The following is a 24471-nucleotide window of genomic DNA, read 5'->3' as shown; positions in this document are numbered from 1 at the left end:
AATCGGCCGAAATGCATGAATATCGCTGAAAAGTCAGCGATATTCATGCATTAGCGAGCTAATGCTCTTAGCCATGTTATCCACCTCCCATTGGATAACATGGCTAAGAACTGCTCAGGGCACGTGTTAGCTTTTGGAGATCTTCCCGCTTAGCGCGAATATCTCCAAAAGTTGGTAATAGTAGATAGCGATGTTAGCAACTGTTTCCAGTCGCTAACATCTTGGCACGCCCACTTTCAATGTCATTAGTGATAAATATCACTGACATGCAATGTGGGGCCCAAGATGGTCGCTATCTCCTACTAGCTGTCGCTAACTGGTGTTAGCGACAGCTAGGTAATAGAGATATAATTTTATCTCCGCTTTCTTGGCTTTTAAAGCCAAAAAAGCGGAGATAAACCCCCTTGATAATATGCCCCCCCATGTTTATACTGGACGGACCCACTCCCAGTACATAAAACAGTGTTCCAGAGAACACGTACATCCGTGCACTGTGGCTCAAAGGTGTGTGTGTTGACGCACGGTTACCAAAGTGCACCAGTGCACGGAAGAGAAATAAATACAGCATATCTTAGTAGATAGAGCACATTTGTTTTATCTCCCTTTGATGCAAGGCGGCACAACTTTGGTGCAGCGTTTGCCTTCCGTCAAAGAATAGTAATTGTGGGCCGCAATCTGACACAGTTTCACTTCCTACCTCTCACTAACTCTCTCTATCACAGACACACACATGCTTTTAAATACAGACACACTTGCTCACCCAAACACATGCTCTTTCTCACTTAAACACATTGTTACCCACAAGCACGCGTGCAACAAACATTTAAAACAATTTTTACTTGCCTTAGCTGCCACCAAAGGCCCTGTTCCAGCTAACTGGGCTCCATTTTGAATTACACGAATAGTGAAAAATAGAAAATTAACTGTTAGAATAATGAAAGCGGCAGAAAATAAGGAATGCGGAGCTGTGTCTCTGTTCTGCGCACCGATGTTGCCACCTCTGAGGCCAGAAGTTGCAAAGCCAGTGCCAGGGGTCGCAAGAGCAAGCCAGGGGGTGCAGCTGCAACCCCTGGTAACCCTCAAATGACGCCCATGTGCTCTGCCTTCTTTAGAAGTGCCATTACAATAAGGTCTACTGTACAAACATCTGGAGCAATAATCTCGATCTGCAATTGATATTTACGTTCTGATGGAAATTATATTTTGTTTATTTATTATCCGTGTGTTTTGCAGGGCTAGCAGAAAGCTTGAAGGTAGGGTTCAGGTCCCTCCAAGATCCACAAGACATTACAAAGGACTTAACAGTATTGATCCTAATACCAAGACCCTCCAGGAGGGAGGTGAAGCCATCTAAGAGTCGCTGCAGTGCGACAGGGGTGCTGTCCATGCTGACAGCATGGGCAGCATACAGCAAAGCTGGTACTGGACATTTTCCAATCTGGGGCATGTTCCCATACCTTAGCACTAACTCCCTCTCCAGATGTTAAATATAGAGTGAGAGTAGGAAAGGCGCAAGGACACACACTTGCTGACACCCCGACATGCCCTAAACGTCTCCAAGCACTATCTCCCTATCTTACACCTAAGTACAGCTTTTGATTCACTATATATCTCTCCGATGGTAATATTAATGGGTCTGTCAACACCCAGATCTTCCACTATGCCCCACAGTCTAACGTAGGGTACATAATCAAAGGCGCTGGACAGATCCATAAAACCCAGGTGCAAGGAGCCATGCTTAGCTACTGCGTACTTTCCTAAGGAAGGAAAAGATTTATATATTGATCTTCTGTCCCGTCCCTCTCCTGAACCCATATTGGATATCAGAGAAGGTACCATTCTCCTCTGCCCACGATTGAAGGTGGGAGTGTAAGACATGGCCCAAAACCTTCACCAAGGAGTCCAGGAGATTGGGCAGTAACAACTAGGGTCCTCTCGATTCCATTTTTGATGAAGATTAGGACAATTAGTGAGTCTGACCATATTGGAATCTTAGTAAAAGAGCGTACTGCTCTAAAAGCAATGGCTAACAAGGGGGCCCACAAATCAAGGTTACTCTTGAATAGATCTAAAAGAACCCCATCTGGCCCAGGAGCTTTTCTACGGGGGCTAGCTCTCATAGCCGCTATCACATCTTCCAGCGAGGGGCTGACTTGAGGAGGAAATAGTCCTTTGCTCTGGTAGAGGAGTCTCCTCCCATTTCTTCACTAGTGAAGTGGACCTCCCCAAAAAAGTAGCCTCTTCATAACCAGACGCAGCAGAATTGATCATAGGTTCATCAGGGCTTTTAAGGAATGGTTGATTTATAATATTCCAAAATAGCCTTCTGATCGTTCTTAAGGCATGCTTCCTGAAGATCTTCTCAAGCTTTTAATTTAAGGTCATTTTCCCTTTCTGGGATGGCCCTTTTATAGGCCTTCCTACAACAAGCAAATTCAGGGGCAGACCTAGACTGTTCATGAAGAGAGGCCATTAACTCTTTGTGTCATCTGGAACAAGTTGCATCAAAGCATCCCCTTCTCTTCTCAGACTCGCCATGTGCTGGCCTACATAATGCTCCCAAGGCTGCCTCTGAAAGAGAAATGAAGGCTCTTTGTATATTAGCCACATCAGCTTCTGAGTCTAAACACATTACGATTACACTTCACCAGATGGGATATGCATTAGCAAACTCCCACTTAATGCTAGAACCATCTTTCTTTTCAGCAGAGATAACGGTGACTCTCCTGGTGGGACAGGTCAACTCCTGCCAGCTAGAGCTGAATACAAATAGGCTTTGGAGAAGGTGATTGATAATAGCAACGTTGTATAATAGCTGAACTCCCACCATATTAGTTACATTGGCAGATAGTAGGATAAAGTCGGTTCGGAAACGTTCCCCCTAACCCACTGAAGTGTTAGGGAAGAAGCCATTCATTGTGCCTTATTCATTGATGAAGCGCATAAGACATTTCATCATCAGGTGATTGATATTATTACCAAGCATATTGTGGTAAAAATGAAACGCAGGATTCCCTTTCGCATCCATTAAGCCACAAGCATCTCGATACACGGGGGGCAAAGATGGACATTAAAATCACCCCCTACAGCAAGCGCAACTCATTGCTACCTTTTGGTTTAAGGGAGTCCAACTCAGAATCCAGTTTTGACAAAACAAAACCTCTATCTGCCACTTGAATGTTGTTATAGAAGGTATCAATGCCCAACCGGGACTTGACAAGAGTTTGAGCCCGAGAATCTGATAGGATGGTGTGTCAGATGCGTCAAGGAAGAGTTTGGCTGAGATCTAGATTGCAACCCACCCCTCCACCCCCCAGACGGCCGCACACAGACAGGAGGGCTGGTGGATGAAATGTTTTAAAGCACAGCCATGTTTCCTGAAAACAGAGCATCACAAAACAGCAAACAAAATCGGCCCATGTCTGGTTCCCAATGTCCTCTCTAATCCGTTCCAGACTCCAGAAAGGAGAGTTTGGAGCATTGCTGGTATTGTTGCCATGGTCAGATGTAATCCCAGAACCACTCAAAGATCGGGTGGTGCCTTTATCCTTGATTCTGCCAGGCCTTATTTCAGATTCCTAGATTCCCTGGGGATAGGAAATACCTGGGACTTGCTGAGAGAAAAATAATGTAGGAGTACCAAAGTAAGGACCCGATGTACGAGAGGAAATTGCATTTCTTAACAGACGGAATCGCAATTTTGGTTGGTTAAAAAATGCAATAAAGCTTTTGAATATGTACAAAGGCCTTAACACGGTCGCAAAATGTGATTTCTACTCAGTAGAAATCTAATTTTGCAATTCCCTAAATAGTGAATCGCAAATAGGGATCTCCTATTTTGATTTCCTAAGCACATGTACAAAGCATTTCCTAAATGCAAAATTTCTATTTAGGAAATGCTATTACCATCGACATCCAGTCAATGGTAACCATGTGTAATTCTAAAAAATGCACCTAAAATGCATTTTAAGTGCCATGTAGCGCACACATGCCCCTAGGGCATATGTGCACTTTACATGTGCACCACTTTTTTGGGGGGTGCATCAAGCGGAGTCTGAGGCCCACAGGCACTCTTGGATTTGCATTTCCTAATTTGCGATTTCCTATTAGGAAATGGCAAATTTGGTATTTGAAAACCATTTGTACCTATGGGCCTGGTTGAATGGTTTAGCATTGCCTAAATAGCAATTCCTATGTAGGAAATGCAAACTGGAAGTTTCCTGCATTTGTCCCTTAGTTGCCTGTGCTTGGACTGGAATTATAAGCAAGAGTGTGGAAAGTGCAGGTGACACAGAATGCTTTTTACTAGGTTGAATTCAAGAGATGGAATTGCACATGAGGTTTCACTTGTTGTTTCTCAGCACGCCTTCATGGACGGGCAAACAACTGCTGGTTCTCATCCATGTGGAACCATTCTCCGCCTGATGTAGTTAGGAATCAACTTCTCCGTGATGTCCCTCTGTGTGCACACTTATAGCTACCAGGGCTGCGGGTAAATGCTTGCAAAGGTCAGTGCTGTTAGGTCCTCTCAGAAACCCACCCCCTAGGCAGGGCATTAGAAGTGTTTGAGCTTGGTGACAGTGGTGGAAGCACTTACTGCATCTCAATGCCATAGAGGAAACACGCATCCTTCGGCTGCCAGCCATGATTGACTCGGTCCAGGGAAGACGTTATGTTATGTTACGTTATGTTACTTAGTTGTTTGAGCGCACAGCTGCCCCAGCGAAGGGGCGTCCCGGCGCTATAACTGAAGAGGCAACATAACTAACAGAATAAAAAGGTAAGAAAATATTAATAAGGCAAGGGGAAGAGGTACGTTTTAACAGCCTTCCTGAAAAGTAAAAGATCTTCCAAGGCTCGAATGTGCACAGGAAGCGCATTCCAAAGCTTGGCAGCCAACACAGTAAAAGAGCGACCACCTAGTCTACTTTTTTTAAAGCGCGGAACAGATGCTAGATTTTGACTAGCAGAGCGAAGGCTACGAGATGGCATGTACAGGGTCAGAAGGTGCTGGAGGATGGTGGGGGTGTCGGTTTTAAGAATTTTGAATGCGAAACGCAGCGTCTTAAACTCTATACGCCTGATTACTGGCAGCCAATGTAATTTGCAAATTGTGCTGCGGGCTGAACAGAACCGTGGCAGGCCTACCAGAGCCCTGGCAGCCGCGTTCTGCACCCGTTGGAGTCGCAGGACCTCCGCCTGATTGGCACCTAAAAACAGTGAACTTGCATAGTCAAGCCTTGATGCAATGCTGGCTTGAATCACCAACTGGTGAGTGGGGGCATCAAAAAATTTGAGGATAGGCTTCAATCCACGCAGGATGCCGAAGCAAGTAAATGCCACCATCTTAGTGTGACATAAGAAGGTGAGTTTGGAATCCAGCCACACGCCAAGGTTTTTAAGTTCGGAAACCGGTTTAGGCGGGGGACCCAACTCATTAGGCCACCAGTTCGCGCCCCACAGATCTGGATGTTTCCCTAACACCATCACCTCGGTTTTGAGGGCGTTGAGCTGTAAACAGTTGGTAGTAAGCCAGCCAGCAACAGCCCTCAAACCATCCGCAAAGTTGGATGCCAACTGGTCAGAGTCCCCATTGAGAACCACTGCCAGCTGGGTATCATCGGCGTAAGATACTGATAAGACCAGCTGGTAATGGTAATGTCTCTCCCTCTCGGGTTTGGATTTTCCCTAAGTGTATGGGATTAATATGTCTAGTAATCACCATTGTCCCAAGCAATTTCAAAAGTGTGCTTCTATTTAAGATAGCATATTTACCTCTGGAGACATAATGCCGGATCCTGACTGGCCGTGGCGTAAAAGTTCTCACTCGAGTAAACACACTTCTTCAGACACAAAAGCCTGCCACGGGAACAGTTCCATTTAAAAAACACAGGAAGAAGGAACAAATTCAGAAGAAGTACACACAAGATGAATCAGCTTTAATTATATAAAAATGTATTTTAAAATTACTTCACACAGCACAGCCGCGTTTTCACAATATCCGCCCTCCCGAAAAAGCCGAAATGCCTCGTAAGACAAACGCATTCGCACTTTATAATGTCATATCAATACCAGATACGGTTTTTAAAGTGCTCCTACTTCACGAACACATACTCATTTGATTTAATCGCAACCAGATGATCCAAATGAATAGCATATGTTTTAATAAGTCTGACCAGTTCCATAAGTCCCCGGAGTCTCGTCGACAGGGGTGCAGTTGGTCTTCCCCTGGACTGGACTAGTAGTCAGGGGTATATTAGACAGTGCGTTTGGCTTGATTGGGCTCAGTTGGGTGGAGGGGGACCAAAGGACATGCACAATTGCTAATCTGTTCATTGATTGAATGGGCTTTGCATTATGGGACTAGTCACCAGATTTACCTTCAAGAGGTCAGTGGTGTTATTAACGGGCTCGCAATAATATTTGATCATTTACTCCCTTTTGTACTTCCCATATTCTAAATCTCTGCTTCCGATAGAAAAGGGGTCGAATGCTCAAATGCACTCTTAAAAAAATACAAGTTTCCCTCCTGGTGGTCTGCAGTCGATGCATGAACCTGGGCACCAGGAGTACCGGGGAGGGAGGCCCAGTTCACTGCTTAGGGGTGCCAGAAGGTCGCCAGCTGGGGATCAAGAAACTCACAGAGAGGGGCTCGTCGCCCCATTATTAGTGCTTGGGTTATCTGACTTTAAGTAATCCGTAATCTTAGACGGTTTAGGCAGGTGAGCAAAAGAGTTATGGAGGCAGACGGAGAAACAGAAGAAAGCACTGGTCGTATCTTACAGCTAGATTCATCAAAGTCCCGATTTGCGAGTCCTTAATAGCGATTAATAAGGAATCGCAATTAAGGACTTGCAAATCGGGATTCATGTAGAAATCGCAAAATAAATTGCGATTCCTACAGCCTCCTTATTTGCGATTAGCAAATTGCTAATCGCAAATAAGGATGCGATTTCAAGGGTGCCAGGGGTGTCCAAAGGACACCCTGTAGCACCCCTGAAATGTGAATTTACACTGATATTGTGCACACACATGTCCAAAGGACATGTGTGTGTAACATGCAACTTAGAAAAATGCATTTAAATGCATTTTTCTAAGTTTTCGCTATTTACCACGAGGTTTGACTTCGTGGTAAATAGCGCTCCTAAATTACGAATTCGCAATTTTTAAATGTTTCATGAATAGCATTTAAGGAATCTCTAATAGAGATTCCTTAAATGCTAATCCTCGCAAATTTGCAAATTCTTTATTAGCGATTTTTGCATTTGGGATGATGAATCCCAAATGCAAAAATTGCACTCGCAAAGGGCCAGATTCTCAGAATCTGGCCCTTTTGCGAGCGCATTTCACTTGATGAATCTGGCTGAATCTCCTGTCAGATCATCAGTGGAGCTGGACGTAGCTTTCCTGTCGCACCTCCTGGCTCTTCGACAGAATGGAGCTGCAAACCCCCCCGCCCCCCCTCCCAGCGCCTTGAGACCCTCAAGGGTAAGTAGCGTGCTCCTCAATCCCCTGATTGGTTGATTGATTGACTGTCTGCCCTTCTGTCGTCTCCCTTCCTAATAATATGATGAGCTGCACCCCGAATACTCCCTGAACACATCGTAATTAAACAAAATCAAAAGCAACGTTAAAGAATGGAAGTTCCGATAGAAAGCACCACCCTGAGCTGAGTTATGCACAGCAGTGAAGTGTCAGGTGATCTGAAGAGTTCTCGCTGATGAAGCCAACGATAGGATGGAGCAGTGTGTAGACACTGCTTGCAATCACCCATGCCATCTAGGGACCCGTAGACTGGGACTTCTCAGCAGGCAGTCTCCAGCCAGGCAAGAACCACACTCGGCTTTGCTTCGCTTCCATTTTGTTTGTTGTGCCTTCGGAGCCCGTCCTCCCCACCCCGCTCCCGCCTCCCAGCTGCCCCTCCCACGCCCCTCCCCTTCCACTAGCCACATATGACAGATGCCTTTACACGCAGCGTTCACGCCCCATGCGCGCCGAAGGTTCGCCAAAGGTAAGCCCGTCTACGCCCATCCGCGCCCAGCGCCAGACCCCCTGGCCCCCGCAAACCGCCCTCCTCCCGCACAACGTATGCCGCCACCACCCTCCTAGCCCTCAACCCCGGACGCACCCCACAATGTTGCGTAGCTGCCCCAGGACACACCCAAGGACCCTTCGCCGGCCACTCCTGCAAGTTCGCCTGCATCAGGTCCCTCACCAAACCCACTAACCCCAAGCACAGCTCCGACTCTAACCACCTGAAGTGCATCTTGCTGAACACCCGCTCGGTCCACAGACACGCCACTGAACTCTGGGACCTACTCGACCCTGCTTCACCGGACATCGCCTTCCTTACAGAAACCTGGATGAACGCATCATCAGCACCCGACATCGCCATAGCCATCCCGGACGCTTACAAAATCATCCGAAAAGACCGCACCAACCAAACAGGAGGAGGCATCGCCATCGTCCATAAGAACACCATCAGAATCATAACCAGCTCCGACGATAACCTTGCAACCGCCGGACACCTCCACTTCCAGATCCACACCGACCCCAGGACCACACTTAGAGGCACCCTCATCTACAGGCCACCAGGAACCCGTAATCAATTCAGCGAAGACATCACTGACTTCATCAGCCCACATGCCCTCGCCTCCGAGAACTACATTCTACTGGGAGACCTCAACTTCCATCTGGAAAAGAAAAACGACAGCAACACCACCACCCTTCTGGACAACCTGGCCAATCTCGGACTCAAACAACTTGTTGACACCCCCACTCATGTAGCCGGACATACGCTCGACTCTGTCTTCACCTCCTGCAAACACATCTCCTTCGATCATACCACAGCTCTCCATTGGACGGACCACAGCTGTGTTCACTTCAGCTACAAAACTACCACGATCCACAACCCCCCACAACCTATTCCTCGTAGAAACTGGAACAAAATCACCACCGACCAACTCCTCACATAGCTCAACCAAAACCCTCCCGCCCTCTCATCGGACCCAAACGAGGCTGCCACCAACCTCAAACAATGGATCACTCACAGCGTTGACAAATTAGCACCCTTGAAAAACAACCAGATCAAAGAAGGTAGCAAAAAGGCCCCCTGGTTCAACGATGACCTTAAAAAATCCAAGAAAATATGCCGAAAACATGGAGAAAAAACCCAACCACTGACAACCTGACCACCTTTAAGGCAGCCACCCGCAAACACCACCAATTGATCCGAACCACCAAGAAATCAGCATTCAAGGATCGACTCGACAACAACGCCCATAACAGCAAGGAACTATTCAACATCGCCAAGAATTTACCAACCCCACCGCAGCCTCAAACGACATCACTCCCTCCCAAGACCTCTGCGATTCGTTATCCTCCTTCTTCTACAACAAAATTGCCGACATACATAACAGCTTTGAGAACACTTCCAAAGAACAGTCCACTCCACCCACCTCCGAACCTAAACCGCCCTTTAACAACCTTAGCGCCTGGAACCCAATCACCACTGAAGACACATATCCGCCTAATGAACTCCATCCATTCTGGTTCGCCAACCGGCCCCTGTCCCCACCACATCTTCAACAAAGCAGACTCCATCATCGCACCCCATCTCCGTGATGTCATCAACTGCTCCTTCAACTCCGCTACCTTCCCAGAAAGCCAGAAACACGCCGAACTCAACGCCCTCCTGAAGAAACCCACAGCAGACTCCTCTGAACTTAAGAACTACCGCCCCATCTCCCTCCTCCCATTCCCTGCCAAAGTCATCGAGAAAGCCGTCAATAGCCAGCTCGCCGCCTTCCTTGAATCCAACAACTCCCTCGACTCCTCTCAATCTGGCTTTCGAGCCAAACACAGCACCGAAACCGCCCTCATTGCAGCGACAGACGACATCCGAACACTACTGGACAACGGAGAAACTGTTGCCCTCATCCTACTTGACCTCTCCGCCGCCTTTGACACAGTCTGTCATAGCACCCTCATACAACGCCTCAGTAACATTGGCATACAAGGAAAAGCCTTGGACTGGATCATTTCGTTCCTCGCCGGGAGAACCCAGAGAGTCCGACTTCCCCCATTCAAATCAGAGGCCACCGAAGTCATCTGTGGAGTACCACAAGGTTCATCACTCAGTCCCACCCTCTTCAACTTTTACATGAGTCCACTCGCATCCATCGCGCGACAACACAACCTTAACATCATCTCTTACGCTGACGACACCCAGCTGATCCTTTCCCTCATCAAAGACCCTAACACCGCCAAAACCAACCTTCACGAAGGCATGAAAGAAGTAGCCGAATGGATGAAAAACAGCCGCCTAAAACTTAACTCAGACAAAACGGAAGTTTTCATCCTAGGACCATCTCCCTCTGCCTGGGACGACTCATGGTGGCCATCGGCCCTGGCAACAGCACCCATACCCACAGACCACGCACGTAACCTAGGCTTCATCCTAGACTCCTCACTCTCGATGACCAGACAAGTCAATGCCGTCTCATCCTCTTGCTTTAACGTACTTCGTATGCTCAAAAAAATCTTCAGTTGGATCCCCTCCGAGACTAGAAAGACTGTCACCCACGTACTGGTCACTAGCCGACTGGACTATGGAAACACCCTCTACGCTGGAATCACAGCCAAATTACAGAAAAAACTCCAACGCATCCAAAACGCATCAGCCAGACTTATTTTGGACATCCCTCGCCAAGATCACTTTACCGGTCATCTGAAAGACCTCCACTGGCTCCCCGTCAACAAGAGAATAACGTTCCATCTCCTCACCCACGCACACAAGGCCCTCTACAAACTAGGACCCGAATGCCTCAACACACGACTGTCCTTCTACACACCCACCCGCCAACTAAGATCCTCCAATCAAGCCCTCACCGCAGTTCCGCGCATCCATAGATCCACCATGGGAGGAAGATCCTTCTCCTACCTGGCGGCCAAGACCTGGAATTCTCTCCCCACCCACCTCCGCCTTACACAGAACCACATTTGCTTCAGAAAGGAACTTAAAACACGGCTATTCGATAAATAATGCACCCCCTCTCACAAGCACCTTGAGACCCTCTGGGTGAGTAGTGCGCTATACAAATTCCTGAACTTGAACTTGAACTTGAACTTGAACTCAAGTCTTACTGGAGCCCACACCAAAAACCTGGCAAAGTTGCACAGCCTGCTTACTGTGACATACTGTGACTACAGTCGTGGGAGAGGGCAAGAGTTTACAGTGCTCTTTCAGCTTGATTCTTTTCACCAGAGTCACCTCCCCAGTCCCCACTCCCCATATTGTAGCACTGCCAGAAAATGTTTAAGGGGGCTGGAGCACCCGCATGGGGTAGTAGGCAAGATGCTCTTTCCAAAGGTCAAAGAAAGACTTCCAGGTGTCTCACATCAGTTTTTGCTGCTTTGCTTCCTTTAACCATGCCACTGAAGTCAAGCTATCCTGGCTGATGAGGGGTGAAGCCCTGAAACCGATCCTAGGATGCTTGTTTCCAGCACAGGGAAGATCTGGCCTGGCAGTTTGGGCTGGACTGTTCCCAATGGGCACAGGGTCAAGACTGATTTGCAAATGGCTTGGTTCAAACTGGAATGGCATGTTGAGCAAAAAAACGATGGATTTAGGCCCAGATCTCTGTACTGGGGTGAATATATGACATTGTTCTGCATTCCACCCATCAATTGTTTTTGCATTCCTTTAACCTTAAGCCTGATGCTCGAGGATTGGAGGTGAGGTAGTGGGCACCACAAGCCGCAAGCAACAAGCTGCAATCCGCACCCAAGCCTAAACGCGCTGCCTCTGGGGTTTCAGGGCTTTGGGGCTCTACCACAATCCGGGGGTGAAGGTCACCTACCCTGCCTCTCCCTTGCTACTAATGTGGCTGCCAAAAGCGTCTCTTCCTGTGCCCTTCTTAGACCTTAGTTACCAGTTCATCAGTCCTGTGTCCCCAGGGGCGGTTGCAGCCCTACAACCGGGCCCAAACTCTACTGCCTATCTCGTCGTCGTCACCCCTGAGGTTGCCAGCGGGCATTACTGTGTCTTGCAAGGTCGCATGCTCACATACATAGTGTTCTCAGGGCAAATGCGACTGTGGAGTATGGCTCTGTTTCCATCTCCAATATCTATGGCCAATCTCTGTGGCCCCCCAGGGATCTACAAGACAAGCTGGCTGTTTGGCCTTAAATGGTTCTTTTTTAAAGCCGGTGGCGTAAACAGGCCATGGGCTGTTTTGGATGTTTCAACTTCTTCCGTCAACCAGAATACCGCGTGGCTGCGGCAGAACCAGGTCTGCGTGAGAACGCCAACCGCAGTGCAGTCCTATGTGGTCACCTTGCAGCGGCTACATGTTGGCCACGTCAGGGGCTATGGCCTGCTGCGGTGGCCCACTGCCACCCGCTGCCACACAGCCTTGCCTCCTCGCATCGCCGACTCCCTGACTGTGAGCATTTCCCCGGCATCTCACTGACTCGCCTTTACCTGTTGCTAAGCATCACAAATAAACGTAGGATGTCTCGACTGCTTGACATATTTTGGTGACATCAGAGCCACCTGCTTGATGGTAAAATTCACCTTTTATGTTCATGACGGCAACTCGGAATGTGGATTGTTGTTATAGGTGTTTGAGTACAGTGTCTTATTAAGAAATGAGCATCGTGTGGAAGCATAAGGAGCGGAGTACTGAAGAGAGGCAGTGAGGTAATGTTATTCCATACCACGTTTGACAGAAGAGCATTGGTATTGCATATGAGTGGCTGAGAGGGACAATGGTGTTTCATGGAAGGTTCCTGAAGGGCACTGGGATTTTATATGAAGTTCCTGAGAGAGCTAGTGGCTCTTAGACAGCTCGAGTCGCAGCCCTGGATGACATCAGAATGATGCTAAACCCTGGAGAAGGAGCAGGGCTCAGCCTCATCGACCTCTCAGCAGTCTTCGAAACCGTATCCCACCACACACTGACTCCACCAGATCAGAATCCAAGGAGCAGCCCTCAAGTGGATTGCATCCTGGGAAACAGCCTGAACAATGCAGGCAGAGCCATGCGTGCCGTTTAAATACAAGTGCAAACACAATTGCCTTAACCACACATATGCAACCACACATATGTGTGGTTAAGGAAATGCGCAGCCTAGATGCTGAGGTGGGCAGAGCCAGGAACAGGAAGGACCGGGAGAGGACACGGACTAGTAAGTGGGTCTGGGGGTGGGTTTTGGGGGATGGGAAGGTAGTTTCAATGGGGGGGTTGTGGTAGTTCTTAGGGCCTAGTGGGGTTAAGGATAGTTTTTAGTGCTTGGGGGACGGTCAGACAGTTTTTAGGTCTCGGGGGTTGTAGTAATTTTTAGGGTTTGGGAGGGTCGAGGCAGTTTTAAGGGCTCAGACCGTGGGGTACTTTTTAGGGCTTGGGTGGTCGTGGTAGTTTTCAGGGCTTGGGGTGGGTCAGAGAAGTTTTTGGGCTTGGGAGTTGGGTTAATATTTAAGGCTCAGGGGGGGATCAGGTACTTTTTAGGACTCGAGGGGTCCGGGTATTTGTTAGGACTAAGGGCAGGTGGCATACAGTGCGATCTTTACCACATATGCCTATACCACTCATGCCTTTACCACTAAATTGCATGGTAAAGGCATGCTTGGTAAAGGAATACGTTTTTCAGGCGCATTCGTGGTTTAGACAGCATAGTAGAGACATGCGTGGTTTAGCCATGTGTGCCTCTGTCATACAACCTTGCATCCTACTTCCCAGGAAGGACGCAGAAGATCATCATTTCTCCCTACTCCTCGATCCTTAAAAACATCACCTGTGACGTACCTCAAGGTTCATCCCTCAGCCCAACCCTCTTCAACGTTTACATGACACTATTGTTGAAATATGAATTGACCTTGAAAATATTAAAGACAAGAGGCGTTTGGAAAAACAGGACCAGTTTGTTTAATTAAATGCGGCTGCCGGGACAGTAGGCGACAGAGTCTGAAGGGACATTGGTTTCGGACATCTTTTTATACATTTCACAAAGAGTAATAAAGCGATTTGTGCATTATCTTTAGAACAGGAATCTGGGCCTAGTCACAGAGTCATAAATCTGGCCACTTGATAAGAAGCTCAGATGGGTCTCGACCCTGCGGGGACACAATGAAGAGCTAGTAGGTACGTGTCCAGATGTCCGACATGGGGAGCGCATGATCACTGCATGTGGTGTGCATGCTGTGTTCTGATTGGCTGATTGTTCTTAACTTGGGGGCACATTACGATGAGGGTTGGACGAGAGTCTGACCTCCATAGCTGAGGGCAGGTGACTGGCCGGCAAATTGTTGGCACTCCTGGCCGCTCTGTTACGATATAACCACTGTGAAGGTGGTTGTAAAATGCTTTTCTCTACTTCGACTTCTGCTGCAGCCCGGAAAAGGGCTGCAGCTTAAGCTGAAGTAGAAAAAGACACTAAACAAACATTCATGCACCATGTGCCAGGCATCATGTGGTGCATGGATGTGTGGGGGGCCACCACATGTGCCCCCCCTCGCCACTTAGCAGTGGTCCACAGAGGAGGGGAGCCCTACTGAAGGTTCCCAAAGTCTGTTTCTGTCTGCCTTTTCTTGGGGATGGGACCGACACATCATGATCTTGATGGCAGTGCCTAAGCAGGCACTGCCTCCATTCAGCATCACGATTTCCTCAGCCGCCTGTGGGATCAGTAGATCTTGTCGGGGGTGGTTGGCCTCCTACAAGGGTCTGACTGCCTGCATCGTAATGCAGCGGTCAGCCCAGAGGGTTGTCTGTCGGTGGTGGTCCAACTTTCATCGTGATGATGGCTATAGTGTGGTACCTGACTTTATGGTGTTTAAGGAATGCTTACCACTTAGGCCAAACAAGTTTTATTGAAGGCCAGTCTTCTGAGACCATTGTGGTGTTGCTGCCTCTCATTGTGAATGATCTGGGTTTTCCTGCACAGTTGTCTAAGGGTTCTTGCCCCCTCACCTGTGATATGTCAATCTATTGCTTCGGCCTAGGTCGCAGGGCCTGTCTGACTATGCATTTCAGACTTTTAGTTGAGGGAGAGGTCATATTGGGTGAATTCAGTAACACAATGCGAGTTTGTTTCTATATGTACATATAGCGTGTTGTATATCAGCATCGTGTTTATCAATATTAACAACACTCCTGGCCAACATCATAAGGAGCCTCGGACTCAACACCATCTCTTACACCGAGGACACCCAACTCATCCTCTCCCTGGCAAATGACCCAACAACCATCAAAGTCTGGTTCCAAAGTTGCATGAAGGAGGTGGCTAATCTGGATGAACAACAATTTTCTCAAACTCAACACAGACAAGACATAAGTAATCATCTTTGGGAAAGGCAAGGACACCTTATGGAACAAAGAATGGTGATCACCTGAGCTGGGCCATACATACCCCCAAACCCACTGAACATGTCGGCAACATCCTTGACAGACAGCTATCCATGAAGAAGCCAGTCATTGCTGTCTCCTCTGCTTGCTTCCTCACCTACTGAATGATCAGGAAGGTCTTCTGATGGCTCCCACCCAACACCAGGTAAACCTTCATGTAAGCTCTCATCACCAGCAGACTCGACTATGGCAACCTCCTGTACATAGGAATCACCACCCAAATCATGAGGAAACTCCAGACCATCCAGAATACAGTAGCCACACTCATCCTCAACCTCCCAGACATACGCACAGGCAGGACAGTACACATGGGTCTAGTAATGAGGTAATGTCAACCAAGAGCCTCAAATTTAATTTAGGACTGGTCAAGTGTTTTTGGCCTGTACATATGGTTTTGGTGTATTATTGATGTATCCAAGTGTTTTTTATGTATTCATCCACGAGCGTGATTGTGTTATGTTCATTTATGTGGAGTATGTGTCAAAATGTTGGATGACAACATGTAGTATAACAATGTGTCACCCTTTCTAAAGACATGTACAATTGATTTGAAATGTCTTTTTGGGAAAGTTAAAATAAGCTGAATAAAGCTTGCAAACTTTAGAATCAATGGTCTAAGGTGCATCTAGGTTTAGATTTAACAGTCTTCCTGGACATCTTGTCTGTTCTTCCACCCGAGCTTACAAGGCACTACAAAATGAAGGACTGGCACACCTCAACAAATGAACTCTGTTCCAGATCCCTCTCCCTAGTAGCTACCCAGCACATCCGCCAGGCAAACAGTCAAGGGCTCTCCTCCCATGTGGCGGCTAAGACCCGGAACACTCTACCCCTGCACCTCAGAACCTCACCATCGGTCCAATAGTTCAGGAAGGACCTCAAAACTTGGATGCAGAACCAATAGGAACAGGCAGCGTGTTCCTGCAGTCTGACCCCACTGCGCCTCAAGACCCTCACGGGTGAGGCAGCTACACTATACAAATCCTGATTGATTGATTGATTGATCGGAGGTTCCAGACAGGGGTAGTGGTATTTCCTAGAAGGTTCCGAAGAGGGACAGTGGTATTCCATTGGAGGTTTTGAGTGGGGGAGTGGAGGACACGGAAACGGGCTTTGGTCTTTCATAAAAGGATCTAGGAAGAGGTAGTAGTATTTATTAGGAAGGTCCAGTGAAATTCAGCTACGTTCCAGTGAAAGGCAGTGGTATTTCAAGGCAGAAAGGTAATTCAAAGACAATAAATGTGGTATGTGCGGGCAGTGAAATGGAACCATATAAAGAAAGTAGTACTATCTGGAGAGTGAAGCAACGTTTAGAGACTTGTATTCTGTATAAAGTATGATCTGTGTGTATACATACATGTTTACAGGGCAATTGAAGGGGCACTGATTAGGACATCCTACTGGAATTGACATCCCAGTCAATGAGGCACTCACTGCATGCCACCTATCATAGGTGCTCATGCCAACCACAGGGATGCCCTGGACTAATTCACTAGTGGTGAGTTTGAGGCATCACATAACCTTTCTTATTTACTTACAGGATGAAATTTCAAAAGATGACGTGGACTATTTCTTTCAGAAAATGTTTGAACAGTTGGCTGAAAAGGTGAGTTGATTGCTAGTTCCTACACTTAAGGGGAAGGGAACTTTGTTTTACTTGTAGTCCATGTGGGTGCTTGCTTGCTTTTTGATAGAGGCACTGTACAACGGATGGGAGAAAGAGATTTAATTGCAAGTTAATATCTGATGAAACAGTCCATAATGAAACCTGTAGACACATGGGAAAGACTTTTCTCTTGATATATTTAGAAGACTCTCCCATCAGCCATTGGAGTCAGTCTTGGGTTGCATAAGGAAATGTGTTTGCAACCAGCATGCCAAGTTTGTTGCACTGAGAAATGGATAGTTACAGCTATGTCCAGTAGGGAAACTAGAAAGTGTCTTCTGCTGATGCATGTTTGTTGGAGCTACAGGGTGACCAGCCTATCAATGTGTGTAGACAAGTTCTACAGATGACGTCTTCTGACGCATAGTGTGTCCTGATAGGCACATCGCCTAGAGCAGTGACAAAACGCCAGGATATTGGATGTTTTTTCTAGTGCCCTCACGGTTATTGACTGTACTGACTTACTGCTGCCATCATGGTTATTGGGTATAGTGAACCACTGCTGCCATCATGGTTATTGGGTATAGTGAACCACTGCTGCCATCATGGGTATTGGGTATAGTGAACCACTGCTGCCATCATGGCTATTGGGTATAGTGAACCACTGCTTCCATCATGGTTATTGGGTATAGTGAACCACTGCTGCCATCTCGGTTTGTGGGTATATTGGCTTATTGCTGCCATCACGTTTTTATTTTTTGCAACAACATATTAGTTTGAAACAAAGAAGGGAAGACATTGTACAATGGAGGGCTACATAACTCCTCCCCATTCTGCATCTCAATCAAATGCCAACTAAAATCTTCAATTGGGACAATTCCAGTCCAATGGCTCAGACTCTTGAGTGTTCATCACATCTGTCCCTTCCTTGAGCATCTAATGTGATCCAAATACCAAAACTCCTCTTCTAAACTAAGCCTTGCATCCTCGAACCATGCCTACTAGCATTAATTTCTAACGATAATAAACTCCATTGTCAGACAACCCAAAACAATTGCCGGGTCGAGGAAGGCATCCATCCACCCCAGACCCATCTCCCTGCCAGCACCACAGAGGAGGCACTGGCCCCCCGGGAAGCTCACTGACGAGGGCGCCTCTGGCTCTTCATGCAATCCCATATCCAAGCTTCACCTCACTAAACACAATACTTTCAAAGTCTGTCCACTTTACAAGCTCCCCACGCCATTTTGCCACCCTATGTCCCCTACTGGCATTCCAATTTGTAGTGGTCTCACGTTTAACAAGTACTGGTTTGACGATGACCAAGCTGGCCCTCATGCTACTGAACTATTCGAAACTCTGACTAGTCTTAATCTGACTCAACAGATTACTTCACCCACCCATACTAAGGGTCATATTCTTGACCATATCTGGACTCATAACCTCGCCCTGTCTTGTCCAATTATTTCCCCTTGTCCCTGGTCGGACCACCACCTGATAGAGGTCACTATCACAATTAAAGGGAGGATCAAGTCCCCTACTGTTATGTTGTTTATTTTACTGTTGTACCTTTCTCTTTAAGGCTTGTGTGTTAGAGCATTAGAATGTATCATGCAGGTGTGTTCCAGGTTAACAGGCAGTTGCTGACTGACTGTGAAGCCTTCCAGATGTGTTCCTGGCACTACCTGTTCTTTCTGCTATATCTTAATAAAGATATCTAAAGTAATCTACTGCGTGGTTACTTTACAAGTGGCGACGAGGGAAACCGAGATTTCTTCGGAAATAAGGATTTAAAGATAAAGGAAACAGAGTTTTTTGGAAGAAACGAAGGAATTGAAAAAAAGAAGAAAAGAAAGAATACAAACTTTTTATTTCTGAACTATCATCGTGTCCTTAATACTCTCTGCGCACACTGTTATGGCAAGGTAGGAAAAAACTAATTTATTGTACCTTTCAGGTCATTTCAATCGACCTGCATCATTTAAAATTGCCATAGCGCGAAAAGCCTTCAGCGCGAGTGTAAACAGCTCCTGCGCGAGTGTGGCGGCCAGCATCACGATCACCAGGATATCGACGCGCGTGATGACGTAATGGCGCAAGGTCACGTAGCGTGACCTTTGCGTGGCGGCCATTTTAGGTGGAGGAAATTGAGTATTACATCGGAAAGGAATAAATACTACATGGACACGATCTCTTCAAGCCTGAGTTGATTTTATGAGGAGACATTATATTTTACAGGTATTTTATTAAGCGGATTATACATATATATGGAGAGAACAGGTGAGGAAGTCGGGACACTTTAAAAAAAAAAATAATAATTTTTGTAATATTAATTGTTTTTTCTGCTTGTGATTTTAAAAGTGAAAAGGAGGAAATATATAAGAAAAAAGACTAGAGACCTTGTTTTATTCTATGGACGGAGGTGATCAGATAGGGGTTGAGGTTGAAGAAGGAATGGCTCAACACAGTTTTACCATAAGTCCTCCACAACCTTTCTGGTCTACAGGATCACAACCAGAGATCAAATGTGTGGAATGGAAGGAATATTTCACTAATTACATTTGTGCTATCGATGAAGCAGGGAACATGAAGGCAGAACAGAAGAAGAGAATATTATTACATTCACTTGGTCCTAAAGGTTTAAAAACTTTTTCACGTATGCAAAAAGTTGTGAATGCGGATTTAAGTGAATTTGAAAATGCCTTGAATGATATGGACAGGTATTTTGCACCTAAGGTGTGCATTGGTGTTATAAGACATAAATTCTTCCAGAGAAAGCAAAAGAAGGAAGAATTAGTAGATGAATGGCTAGATGATTTTAAAAAATTGGCAATTGACTGCAAATTTGGTAATCTTCATGATGATCTTATCAGAGACCAACTGGTCATGCACAATGACAATTCACCTATACAAGACCGGTTATGGGTGAATGGAGACGCACCTTTAGATGACGTACTTGCCATTATGAGGAAATCTGAAATGTCGGGTAGATGTGCAAATGTAATTAAAGACACAGTGAAAGATACCGAAAAAACGACTTCAGCAGTGTTTAAGATCCAGAATGTTTCAAAAAACACAAACAGACAGTTCCAATGGAAATCAACTAGCCTACCATTCAAGAGTCAAGGAAGAGATAAGAATACAGAGTAAAGGAGATGTTACCGTTGTGACAGCCGGGAACATTTGGCCTTTAGCAAGATGTGTCCTGCTTTAAGGAAAAAGTGTGGCATATGTGGATTAGTTGGACACTTTAGCAAATGTGTCGCAGACTTAGTAACGTTAAATGTATTTGGAGTGAGGAATCGTATGCAGGAGAAAGTGATTGTGATGGTGATGAGTGTATAAAGAATATAAGAGGAAACTATATGCTCAATATTACTGATGAAGCAATGGAGGGGAAACCAATGTGTGATGTGTCTTTGGGTGGTGTAATAGTCAAGGTGTATGCTGATTCTGGTTCCCCATATACCATTGTAAACGAAGAGGTGTGGAAAAAAAAATTTGTACAGAAAATAGGTGATCATTTGAATGCATCTGATGTGAGTCCAGTAGGATACACAGGCGAAAGGATGAATTTGTTAGGGTTCAGATGGCTATCGTTTTTATTTAAAGGAAGGATGACAAGAGGGAAATTATATATAGCAAAGAAGGGGCCATCTGTATTAGGATGGTATGATCAGAAAAATCTTCATATAATTTTTGACCCAAATAGTAAAGACAAGGTGCTAGTACTAGATGAAGGCAGTAAAATAGAAGATCTTTTAAAAAATAAGTTTGCAAATGTTGTTAGTCAAAAATTGGGAGAGTTGAAAGGATTTGAACATAAGATTATGCTTAAGGCAGATGCTCAGCCAAAAGTACACAAGGTCAGACCTACTCCTATGTTGATAAGGGAGGAAGTGAAGAAGGAAATTCAGGGACTTTTGTCTAAGGGGGTCATACAGGATGTGGACACGTCAGAATGGATTTCTCCGATTGTGGTCGCAAGGAAGCCCAACGGAAAAATTTGTTTGTGCATCGATTTACACCATCTTAATAAGAACATTGTCGTAGAAAGGTTCCCCTTACCAAAAATAAATGAGATGGTGTCATCTTTAAGAGGGGCAACATGGTTTTCTACGATCGACCTCTCTTGTGCCTATCATCAGGTAGTTTTAGAACCAGAATCAAGACATCTCACGGCATTCATTACACCATTTGGGTGCTATCAATTTAAGAGGATGCCTTTTGGCTTAGCGTCAGCGTCAGCTGTTTTTCAGCATTTGATGCACAGGTTATTTGGAGAAATGGAGGGTGTATGTTTTTTCCAGGACGATGTTCTCATTACTGGAAATAACAAGGAGGATCATGATGCTAAGTTGATGAGAGTGTTTGAGGTTTTGAGCTCTGCCGGTTTGACTGTGGAATTGACAAAGTGTACATTTGGTGAAAGAAGTGTTTCTTACCTGGGTCATGTGATCAGTGAGGATGGTGTCAGACCTAAGGTCTCCTTGGTTGAGAATATCTTGGCTGCGCCAGCCCCTAAATCTAAAGATGAGATCAAATCATTTTTAGGGATGGCGGAATATTGCGCAAAATTCATTAAAAACTTTGCTTCGAAAGTGTATAACATTAGATCTTTGCTTAAAAAAAATGCGAGATTTGAATGGACCGAGCAGTGTGAAAGGGAGTTTGTTGAAATTAAGATGGACTTGCAGAAGGTGAATTGACTTTCAAGTTTTGACCCCAATTTGGATTGTTTACTGACTACTGACGCAAGTGATAAGGGTTTGGGGGCAGTGCTTTCGCAAATTGGTGATGATGGTAGAGAAAAGATTATTCTTTTTGCATCCAGAGCCTTGTCACCAGCTGAGGGAAGATATCCTATCATAGAAAGAGAAGCTCTGGCTTGTGCCTGGGCTTTAGAACATTTTCGCGCTTTTGTGTGGGGCAAGTTGGTACATATTCGAACGGACCACAAACCGTTGGTTCATATATTATCTACAGAAGGGACTGCAACAGCATCAGCCAGACTTGCTAGAATTTCGATGCGTATGAAAGAGTATATTTACAAGTTAAGTTACATGCCAGGTAGGGATAACATAGTGGCAGATTGTTTGTCCAGGTTACCTACCCCTTTGGAGGAATGTGTAGATGATCCATGGGGAAGTTTGAGTGTGGCTCTGGTTCAGGATTCTGGTGTCCCTGCTATTAGCAAGGAGGATTGGGCTAAAGAGCATGGTAAGGACAAGATCTTAGTGGATATATCTAAGTTTATTTGCAAAGGTTGGCCTAAGGAGAAGTTTATTGCCAATGAATTGAGGCCATTTTGGGAAGTACGCCTGGAGTTGTCCTTTGAGAAAGATGTATTACTCAGGGGAGACAGGATTGTTCCACCGGTAAGTTTACGGAAAAGGATTATACAAATGTGTCATGAAGGGCATTTTGGGATAGTCAGGACTAAAGTAGCGGTTAAGAAGTTGTTTTGGTGGCCCAAGGTGGATAAGGAGGTTGAGGATTTTGTGAGGGCATGTTTGGTTTGTACCTCTGCTGACAAGTCTTTAAGGACCTTGAAACCTATGATGAGTGAGGGCTTAATTCCTAGTTTTCCTTGGGAGACTGTTGCTGTGGACATTTTTGGTCCGGTAGGGGAACTCAAAGAGTATGGATTGGTTGCTATAGATCTTTTTTCAAAATGGCCATTGGTTAAATTTGTAGAGAAGGTAGATACCCTAAATGTTCTTAAATTTTTGGACAAGATGTTTACAATGGAAGGATTACCAGTTAACATCTTAACGGACAATGGTGTGCAATTTTTGTCGAATTTGGCAAAAGAATATTTTGGAAGATGTGGAATTAAACATAAGACCACAGCTCTGTACAATGCAAGTGGCAACGGTACCGTGGAACGGTTCAATAGAGTAATTAAGGGAATTTTGCAAGCTGCAATCAATAAGAATTTAGATTGGAAGGTACAAATACAGAAGGCTGTATGGTCTTACAGGGTTACTGTGCATAATAGTACAGGGTTATCCCCTTTTGTGATCTTGAGAGGCAGGTCGCCAAGGTGTAAGTTTAGTCCGGGATGGATGTTTGAAGGTAAGTTGGAAAAATTAGTGAAGAAAAATTTAGAAAGTGTACATTCTAAGAGCAAGGTTTATTATGACAAGCTTCATGGTACCAAAGACGCTCAAGTCAAGATTGGAGATTGGATTTGTGTGAAGAAGCCTTTTAGGGTTCAGAAGGGTGAGAACAAGTTTGATGTGGCTAAGCAGGTAGTTGAAGTTTTTAGAAACTCAGGGGCATATTACCAAGCAATAGCGATAATTATCGCTATTGCTTGGTTAGCGGGAAAAAAATATCGCCGAGCACCGAGGATTTTTACCGCTGAGATACCTCGATATTATCAAGGTTTATCTCAAAAGCGGTAAAAATCCTGCGAAATGCATGAATATCGCTGAAAAATCAGCGATATTCATGCATTATCATGACAATGCTCTTAGCCATGTTATCCACCTTCCATTGGATAGCATGGCTAAGAACTGCTTTTAGCAGGCGTTAGCTTTTGGAGATATTCGCGCTTAGCGCGAATATTTCCAAAAGTTGTTAATAGGAGTTAGAGATGTTAGCGACTGTTTTCAGTCGCTAACATCTTGGCACGCCTACTTTGCATGTCATTAGCGATAATTATCGCTGACGTGCAAAGTGGGCCCTTAAATGCCCGCTATCGCCTACAAGCTGTCGCTAACTGGTGTTAGTGACAGCTTGGTAATAGGGGGATAAAATTATCGCCGCATTAGCGGGAAAAAGTCCCGCTAATGCGGCGATAATGCCCTTGGTAATATGCCCCTCAGTTAGGTTGGATGATGGGAAAGTGTGGAATCTCAAGGACATTGCATTTGATATCAGTTTGGACCATGATAAGGTTGTATCTAGTAATGATGTGGTAAAGGATTTTGATTGGGTGGAGGATTATTTTGAAAATAGTGATTTGCAATCTCGGTTGGCTTTGGAGGAGAGACATGATGTACAGTCTCAAAGTAGTCCTTGTAGTGTGGATGTCTCAACTGTGCCTTCTCTAGTAAGGGAAGGGGAAGGGTCTGTGGATAAGGATGGTGGCGATAATGAGAACTTGCAGTCAGGTGTTGTGGAAGATACTATTTGTACAAAGAGAAAAAGAACGCCACCTTTGTGGTTAAATGACTATGTCATGTGAGTTTATGGAATTACTGTTCAAAGTGTTATTACATCTCTGTTTTGTTTTATTGTTTTTTTTATATTTTTCTTTTTAGTTCTTTGTATTTTGTAAAGGGGGGGATGTGTTATGTTGTTTATTTTACTGTTGTACCTTTCTCTTAAAGGCTCGTGTGTTAGAGCATTAGAATGTATCATGCAGGTGTGTTCCAGGTTAACAGGCAGTTGCTGACTGACTGTGAAGCCTTCCAGATGTGTTCCTGGCACTAACTGTTCTTTCTGCTA

At 45.5% G+C, this 24471-nt stretch overlaps 1 protein-coding gene across 1 annotated transcript in view; it reads left to right on the top strand.

Annotated features, from left to right (window-relative positions):
- Positions 1-24471, top strand: part of LOC147706795 (calpain-1 catalytic subunit-like) — a 590138-nt gene that overhangs the window by 495197 nt on the left and 70470 nt on the right. The window contains exon 13 of the mRNA XM_086925927.1: positions 16948-17013. Within this exon, the coding sequence (XP_086782053.1) occupies positions 16948-17013 (66 nt within the window). The remainder of the gene's footprint in view (positions 1-16947; positions 17014-24471) is intronic.

Source organism: Lissotriton vulgaris, chromosome 6 (assembly GCF_964263255.1).
Source record: "Lissotriton vulgaris chromosome 6, aLisVul1.2, whole genome shotgun sequence".
Classification (NCBI taxonomy): domain Eukaryota; kingdom Metazoa; phylum Chordata; class Amphibia; order Caudata; family Salamandridae; genus Lissotriton; species Lissotriton vulgaris.
This window is presented reverse-complemented; position numbering and strand designations above follow the sequence as displayed.